At 36.0% G+C, this 9,330-nt stretch overlaps 1 protein-coding gene and 1 pseudogene across 1 annotated transcript; one reads left to right on the forward strand and one right to left on the reverse strand.

Moving 5' to 3' along the window:
• Nucleotides 1-372: 372 nt before the first annotated feature.
• On the forward strand, nt 373-2,000 carry LOC107466160 (uncharacterized; annotated as a pseudogene).
• Nucleotides 2,001-2,042: 42 nt separating this feature from the next.
• LOC107466161 (FKBP12-interacting protein of 37 kDa) lies at nt 2,043-5,100 on the reverse strand. The gene is made up of 8 exons (XM_021130533.2): nt 5,027-5,100; nt 4,847-4,924; nt 4,148-4,195; nt 3,939-3,992; nt 3,238-3,399; nt 2,974-3,043; nt 2,589-2,644; nt 2,043-2,319 (listed from the first exon to the last, which is right to left on the reverse strand). Exons 3-8 carry the CDS (start codon nt 4,151-4,153, stop codon nt 2,155-2,157), a joined length of 513 nt encoding a protein of 170 aa, XP_020986192.1. The 5' UTR covers nt 4,154-4,195; nt 4,847-4,924; nt 5,027-5,100; the 3' UTR covers nt 2,043-2,154.
• Between the last annotated feature and the right edge of the window lie 4,230 nt (nt 5,101-9,330).

Here is a 9,330-nt window from a genome sequence, read left to right on the forward strand (position 1 = left end):
GAGGACTTAAATCAGTTAAATGGCACAGCTGATGCAAGTACCACAGATGAAGGTATGTTACAGATGTGTGCTTGTAAGCTTAATATTAGATTGACAGAGTTCAACAACATATATCATATTTTATGATATAGCAATTTACTAGGTTTGATATTTCATCTATTCTCTTTACCCCTAGAAGTAATTTGTAGAAAGATCATTATGTTGTGCACTAAGTATACTGTAAGTCAGTAACTATCAATTGCTTATTTCCGTGAAAAATCAAATAGCCTAACATTAGCTTGTTTCCTTGTTTTGTTTTCAGCAAATCTAGTTTGCTTTGAGTGTTCTATCAAGTGTTTTTCATTCTCTGCATGAATTCGCAGTTGAATTTTTATCACATGGTTGGAACTTGGAATTACTTGCCTCTTTTTGTTCATATGCCTAATACTGAATGCTGTTGTAGGTATCCTATCAGACGAAGAGAATTGGCGAGCTCAATATGGTCAAGTCATTGAATCAGAAACAGATCTGGTTTCGGAGTTTCCAGTTTTGGACATGTGGGATTGGGAAATGGTTAAAGGATCCAAAAAGGATGGAAAAGACACAGCGGCTAGGTTGGTTGGAAGAATTGTAAATCATTCTGCAAAGAGGCATCCATCTATCCCTTCTGGGGGAGGAAAATTTCGATCTGCCCCTATCACATCTCGTACGAGTCAAAACAGGTTTGCGTTTTTCACTTTTATTTGTTATTACTTAGCTTTCTGCATATCATGGAGACATGAACTATTATGAAAATACACGAGATGTAATGTTATCATATATTTCATTTGGACTTGACATATAAATTTCACTTTAAATGGAGTAATTTCAGTAAAATGATAGTGCCAGAAGTAATTGTTATAACTGAATATGGCTGCTTGTTCTTTTAACAGGACAAATGTACAGATTGCGAAATCCTAGTGCCAGATATGTGGCTTCTCTATCAACTTATGACTCTACTAATCCAACAGAAGATTGGGATTTTCCTAAATTATCATCTTAGAGAAAGATCTGCCGTCCTTCAAAGTCTGCGGAAGGAATTGCTTTGGCTTCACGTGAAATTCTCATAGAGAAGGATTCGTCTATGTTGCCAAATTCTGCCCCTGCATCCGAGGTTTGTAGTCTGATTTTGAAATCTAACAATTAGTTCTTGTGTGATGGATGGTTAAGGGTATTAATGTCTATCTATAAAAACTATGGCAGCAAATGAGATGTAAATACAGAGAGGGCTGCTGAAAGAAGAAACTTGCATGGCGGTTTTGGTGTGGGCTATGGACAGAAGAATTCCGAGGGCAGTTATATTGATACACATCGGCACCCGGTGCTAGCTGTACACAAGAAGCTGCATCAGAGGCCTTGGAGATGTCATTTGGATCTGGAAGTTATGCTAGAAAACTACTCAAAAACATGGGTTGGAAGGAGGTATGTTCTTACTGTCTACGAATGTTTTTAACTTACTGAAACATTCGAGAATTTCTATTTCTTTCATAATTGTTTTGTTCTGCGATTTGAAACTACCAATGTCGCAAAGCTTATACATCAATAGTTCAATACCACTAGACGGCATTTATTTGTTTTGGATTAAGCCATTCACGATTCACCTAACATGCGCAACATTATTTCATGCTTAAATTAAAAAAAGTCAGTTTTGTGATTGCAAGAATAAACTTATCATATAATCTCTTTAAATTTAGGATTTGAGATTTATCTTTTATATTAACTGAAGTAACGTTATATGCTTACATCTAACAATAATGAAGGGAGAAGGGCTTGGCATTTCGACCAAGGGCCTGTTGGAAACATTGGAAGTGCAGGCTTGGAATGGCCTCGTCGAAACTGATAAAGATATTGCTCACTTGCCAATGCACTATTGTTCTACTTATCATTCTATAGAGTGAGTATAGAGGCTATTTACAGGCAGCAATACCGCAATAGCTAATTATTGTGGGAACATTTTTTTTTTTTTTAAGTTAGATCTGCGCACCCTCCCGTGTAATTAGTAACAGTTGTAATCGCAAAAAGAGTAATAATTAAAGAAAAATGTTATAATGTTTTATATAAAATTTACAATCATCGGCAAAACTAAATATCGGAAAAAAAAAATGAACGTTTGCTGCAAAATTGGCGTCAGATATACTAGTTGGCAGCTTCCTTAGGTACTTCCGGCTTATCACACTCAATAAAATTTTCTGCTGCATCCGATCTTCCATCTTCCATCATCAAGTTCTTTTGTTGGAGCTTTTGTTTCAGTTTTTGAATCTCCTGATCCTTATCTTGTAATTTTTCCTGCAATATTACAACCTGAGCAAAACAAATCCACTTAGTCTCCGCCTAAAATATCCTGGAACTATTAATTTAAAACAATCAACCATGGAAGAAACTTGTGTCTATCTCTCGACATAACATGAATACACCATCATGTTCAAAACAAAAATCAGAACATCCAAGTCCCTCATGAACAATAGTTTTCACCAATTTTGACAAATAAGATGAAGCATGAAGCATTTTATAACTAGGCATGCATAGCAATCCTTAAAAAATAATAAAAAAGGAGGAAGGGAGAAGTTAACCGTTTGATTGGATCTTTCCACGTCATTTGTCAGTCCTTGCATATGTTTCTGCAACCCTGTAGTCAGTGTGAAGGATTAACGCTACGTTAATTTCCAGTGTGAGATTATATATATAAGTAATCGAATACATCAATATTTTTCTCTCAGAAGATCCATCTTTTTAGACAAGAGGAACGTAAGGCAGCATCTTCCATCCGCAACATATTTTTAGCATAGATAATATATTTTATATGATTAATTCTGCCAACACACATATCATTGTTGATTCCATATCTCAATATGTTAAGAAGGAAACTAAGATTACCAATGTACCTAGAAAAGCTAATACATGAGTCAAAGGATCCAAAAGCCAAAATATAATGAAATGGAATATCATTCAACAAACCTTCAAACTGGCTTCTGATTTGTGCATTCTGGGACTTCTGCAATGCAACTTTCATGGCTAATTCATGAATCTGCACAAGAAGAAAACAGAAGGGGAAAAGATGATAACATGACCATCAATTCATCAAAACAAAGAATACCGTTTACCAAGTTTTATATTTATGTGAATACATGCAAGTGTAACATTAGTTCTAGTGCTAACACAGTACATCTATGGAGAGAAAATGGTGACAACAATATGCATAAAGCGGTGTGAGAGCAGCACCTTTCCCTCAGAAGCATGATTCCCAACCTCCTCATTTTCTTCCTGCAGAGTTCTACATTTAGCCATGAGCATCTTCCCCATCTTGCTTTGAGTAGTAAAGCTTACTGCATTTATGTTATCTTGCAACTCCTTCACTTTTTTCTCCTTTTCCTCTACTAAATTCTATCATCAGATGAGAACAGTTGAGAACATGTTAGGTAAAAAAAAAAAAATATATGTAACCACTAATTGACATTATTACAAGAAGATATACATATAATTGGAATTGAGGACATGTGACGACTATGAATACACTAAAAAATATTAGAAGACTCTTGCCTATTCTAATATGCCACCTTAAAATCTTATTTTTATACTTTAAATCCATCCTCCACAAAAGAATTATTCACATACCTAAAATACAACACCTGTCTATATTCTTCCATCTCAATTTTTCAAAAGTCTCTTAATAAGTTCTCTAGTGAAAAGGGGACGCAATTTCTGCTAACTATTAACACTGTTAATCATGGAGATAAGATGTTTTTTTACACTAAATCCTCTTGGTGCAACACATGGTGTGACATACATTTTGACCACCTCCATGTGCAAGTCTCCAACAAAGTAAAAGATAGACCAAAGTTAATTCAATACAAGTCAGCATCGAGCTGCATATAGCCAAACTTCATTATACAGTAGTCAATATCTAATTAAAAGTAACAAACCTTTAAACGCGTGAACTCTTCATGAATAGCTGGATCTAGTAACAACCTTCTTGCCTGAAAATTATATTCACAAGATATCAAGGCACAAAGGACAAGCTTGCACAGGTTTAGTTTGTATTCCAGTTTTTTTAAGGAGCAACACTGCTTGTTTGCACAGGAAAAAGTGTATATCTAGAGTGTCACACTTAACATCCATGTTATAATCATACCTGCATTGAAGGTGGCTTGAGTTGTGCTTTTAGATCCCGCACAGCAGACTGAGTTTATAAACAGCAATAAAATAGTTAATTTGATCATGATAACAATAAGAGGAATAAATAAATAATAATAGAATAAAAAGCATATCTGGCTTTTTTGAGCTTGATCACAAGGTGTTGTAAGATTATACGATTCACAGGGCATCGTGATAGTTTCATCTTCATATCAATAACAACTATTAATCAAGTAAATGGCACTTTCTTATAAACTACTAAATGAAAACCCCAAACTAAAGATAATTTATTGGGTGTACTCTATCTAGTACTTAATTAATGAAGAAATTAAAATGAAAAGTTTCAATCGGAAAGTCCACTGTGTTAAGGATAAATTATACCATCCTACCTTGTGGTTAAAATATACTAGCCACAATATCTAAAAGAATACACTAACTTCTCTGAAATTAGGTAATTTGACAATTCACATCCCTATATTTTGTAAAATGCCACTCTTTCAAACTACTTTCATATTTAACATTTGTAAATAGCTAACGAAATACAACTTGACTAGCATTGAAGAGTGGGTAAATTTGTTAGTATTCTTAAAAGGGTGGAAATAAATTTTACTCAGGTGGTCAAAGTTGATGTCAGAAAGAAATGTAATTGCACATATACAGCCATGCTATAGAAAAAATCTTATTTTGAGCATGATACCTTCAACTCTGCTATCTCTTGTTCTCATTTTGCAAATGTTACAATGAACGCAGCTTCCTTTTTCTTTGCCTTTTCAAGCTGATAACAATAGATATATGTCAATGGTCAATGATAATTGATAATTAATCAATGGATAGTGAACTACATCAACAGAAAAAAAGGGCAGATTATATTCTAAACCTGCTCTCTTAAAGACTCTTCTGAGGATTTCAGGGCCTGAAGATAATCACGCAACATTTTGGGCTCTGGAAAGAACAAAGGTTAACTAATAGTTCACGAATAAATTTATAACAAAAAAATAAAGCAATTGTGTACAAAGAACTAAAACTTGAACAATTAAAATGCATATGTATATCACAATTAACATGCCAAAGACAAGGAATAAACTAACCAGGAGTGGCACCAGTAGGTACACAAGGTTCATTTTGAATTGAAGAATGCCAACTTTGAATCTCTGATTTAGCAGCCTCAAGTTCATTCTGGAAAATTCACTGATCAAGTCAATAGTTATAAATGAAGCCTTGTCATTGATAACCAATCATGAATTCATCTCTTAAATTACATGAAATGTAACTAAAGTCCACTTTTAACATGATGACAGATAGTAGATAAATAAAATAGTAAAAATACAGAATAATAAATATTTAGACAATAACGTGTGCACAAGAAAGATAAGGTAGCAGAAGGGGCAAATTTCAATAATGGAAGAAAACGTACATGGCACATTGCAAGTGTATCCTTACAGTTCTGAAGGCTGTCAATAACAAGATTCGAAAGAATGAAAGGAAAAAGAAGGGTTAGACACAAACTAATGTTGTTAATAGTAACTATACTTAAAGAAATTATTAAAATAGCAATATGAAGTTGGATAAGCTCTAACATAACTGCAAGAAAGATTAGCAAGAAAGAACAATAAGTCAATTAGTTGAATTGACCTGTGCACTGATTCAATCAAAAGAGTAGCAAACACTTAAATTTTAACTAGAAAAACTATTCCAATTTTTTAAATACTTCCTCACCTCTCCCTGGAATTAAGTTCATCACCTAAACATAATCTCAAGATAAAATAGAAAATCCATAGCACCAAAATGACAACCAACAAATAACAGTAGATAATTGTTTCACAGCATCTGTGAATCCAACCAAAATGCAAGGAAAATCTAAAGCCTCAACTATAGACTATAACCTTTATATGACATATTCGCTCTCTATTGGTCACAAATATTCCACTTTTCTCAAGATTTTGTGCTGTCACCTGCACTCCATTCAGAGAGGACCTATAAAGAGTGATATCTGGTTTCCTTTAAACTCCTTATATATCCAAAGCATCCCAATTATACTCAACATAATAAGGGTCATAAACAAATAAACTCTAAAAAAGAAAAAATGATGGGAAAAAAGTTGTTCTCACCGTTGTGCTAGAGCTTTCAAATCTTCGTGCAATATCAATATATAGATGCCTTCTTAGAATATTTACTTGAACCTTTGTATATAAACTAAGCATTGTTGTGGCCCATACTGACAACGCCATTCTTGTAAAACCTAGAGAAAAAGAAAATACAGTAGAAAAATACATTGTAATAATGAAATTTCATTGTATCAAAAACTAGAAGAAAATATAGTAAAAAATTCAAAAACTCACCATCGGTGTTAGATTTGAAGGGAAGAAAAAGTCGCTGAAGGAGGATTAGTGTTTGTCCTCCTAAAAGAGGGGAAGAGAAGGGACAGCACGGGAATAGCGATGATTGACGACGACGAGAGTGATAGAAGTCCCAAAGGCGTTGATGATGGAAAAATGCGGTGGATGAAGACACTGAGGAGAAAGGTTTGGAGTGTGAATGGAGAGGAAGATGATTGTGAAGTTCTCCTTTGGAGTGTGGAGCTCGAGAGGATAGAGGGAGAGTTGGATTTAACTCAATATTTTCGACCGAAAATTTTAAATTACAGACGGATTTTTCGTCTACAATAATTTAATAAAATGTAGCATTTTTGTCTCTTTAATTATAGATAGATTTTTTGTCTGTAATTATTTTCTACGAAAAAAATTTAATTTTTTTGACAGAATTATCGACGGATTCTCTTTTCCGTCTGTAATTTATGCTAATTCATTTTTTTGTTTTCCGACAAAAAAATTTTTTGAAATTATATCTGTATTTTCGTGGGATGAAATCCGTCGGAAATATCTGTCTGTAATAACTAGTTTTCTAGTAGTGTTAGACTCTTCTTCGCAACAGTCACTAAATTTGGCAATTTCAGGTTGGGCCATTCTCACAGCTGAAAACGGACCAGTAACTTCCATTATCCTAAACCCAAATATTCGAATTCAAATTCCTCCCTTATCTTCTAAATAAGATAAGATAAGATAATGACCATCAACTATATAAAGGGGAGCCAGATGCCTTTCATATACGTTACTCATTCTACACACCTTATACCTCTCAGACCCATTCTGATTTGAGCGTCGGAGTATCTTTGCAGGTACCACCCCACCATTCCAATCAAATGATCCGACAACTTTTCGACTCGCAAGTCCTCGATCCATCTCACTACTTGTACCAGAGACTTCTAGTATTGGTGCTGTTTGTCGGGACTGCCAGGTCGTGGCGGCATGACGGAGAACCTCGAGGAGCAATCCTCTAGCCACCACCACAACACAAACCCACGAAGCCCAACACTCGAACTTCGGGATAGCGTTCCCCCCACCCACGGGAGGATAACTAACGTCGTGCACTGCCAGCCAACCCCTGTTCGGCAATAGGGGGAGGACGCTCATTAGTGCAATGAAAGTCGAGCACCCAATGGTCTAGGAGAAAAGGTAATCTAGATAATCCAAAACCTTTGCCTCATAGTCCCAAACCTCGAAGGCCGAGTCACATCCAAAGAGCGATATCACCAGGAATATGTAAGTCAAGCAACCTTCAAGACTCAATCACATCGTGAAACCAGAAATAATATGTGATGCCAGGGCATCTGGGCCAGTTTCACTGACCTTTTCTTTACTTTTTTAGGGTAGTTTCATGCATTTTCCTAGTGAATAAGGCAAGTTTTGGGTGAAAATACACTTACACCTTCATTTAAGCAACTATTGTGAATTTTGCATGATTTCATGAGATTTTTGCCAGAATTGCATGAGAATTTGATGATGCATAATCTCATGACTTTAGCTAGAGCTTTGATGCACTTTAATTGCTTGATTTCAGGATAAATGAAGAATGGACGAACCACGTTAGCATTCATGTTAACTTATTTAACGTGACTACTAACGTGGGATGGCAAAGAGCTTGCAACGTTAATGAGAAAAGTGATCACCAATAACTCCTGCGAAGCCATTCATAGCTTACGTTAAGAGCCACGTTAACTAAGTTAACGTGGTACTTAACATAGAAGAAAAAGAGGACTCCACGTTAACAAGAAACATGAACTCCAATAACGTTTCTCCTCAACGTTAGTGGTAAAAGTGAACACCACTAACATTGGAAAACTAGGCAATGCCCCACATTAAGAGTCACATTAACTAAGTTAACGTGAACTCTAACGTGGAAGAGGATCAACAACACCAACGTTAGTGACACTCACTTTTGCCGCTAACTTTGGATCATTAGCATTGCCTACGTTAACTCTCACGTTAAGATTGTTAACGTGGAGTTGAATTCAAAAAACCAACGTTAGTGACACTCACTTTTGTCACTAACGTTGGGAGATGGCTTCATTACTACGTTAAGAGCCACGTTAACTTAGTTAACGTGGGTTCTAACGTAGGGACTTAAGGCAATTGGAGCGTTAGTGACTGGTGCGCAAAATTGTGAACAATACTTTTCACAACTCTCATAATCCCCGGTCATGAACCCCAAAGACTTGGTGTTCAATACCAGGCATTACACAACTTCGCACAACTAACCAGCAAGTGCACTGGGTCGTCCAAGTAATAAACCTTACGCGAGTAAGGGTCGATCCCACGGAGATTGTTAGTATGAAGCAAGCTATGGTCATCTTGTAAATCTTAGTCAGGCAAACTCAAATGGATATAGTGATGAACGAAAATAAACATAAAGATAAAGATAGAGATACTTATGTAATTCATTGGTAGGAACTTCAGATAAGCGTATGAAGATGCCTTCCCTTCTGTCTCTCTGCTTTCCTACTGTCTTCATCCAATCCTTCTTATTCCTTTCCATGGCAAGCTCATGTAGGGTTTCACCGTTGTCAATGGCTACCTCCCATCCTCTCAGTGAAAACGTTTGCCTATGCTCTATCACAGCATGGGGTAATCAGCTGTCGGTTCTCGGTCAGGCCGGAATAGAATCCATCGATTCTTTTGCGTCTGTCACTAACGTCCCGCCTGCTAGGAGTTTGAAGCACGTCACAGTCATTCAATCATTGAATCCTACTCAGAATACCACAGACAAGGTTAGACCTTCCGGATTCTCTTGAATGCCGCCATCAGTTCTAGCCTATACCACGAAGACTCTGATCTCACGGAATGG

The sequence above is a fragment of the Arachis duranensis genome, chromosome 9 (assembly GCF_000817695.3).
Source record: "Arachis duranensis cultivar V14167 chromosome 9, aradu.V14167.gnm2.J7QH, whole genome shotgun sequence".
NCBI lineage: Eukaryota > Viridiplantae > Streptophyta > Magnoliopsida > Fabales > Fabaceae > Arachis > Arachis duranensis.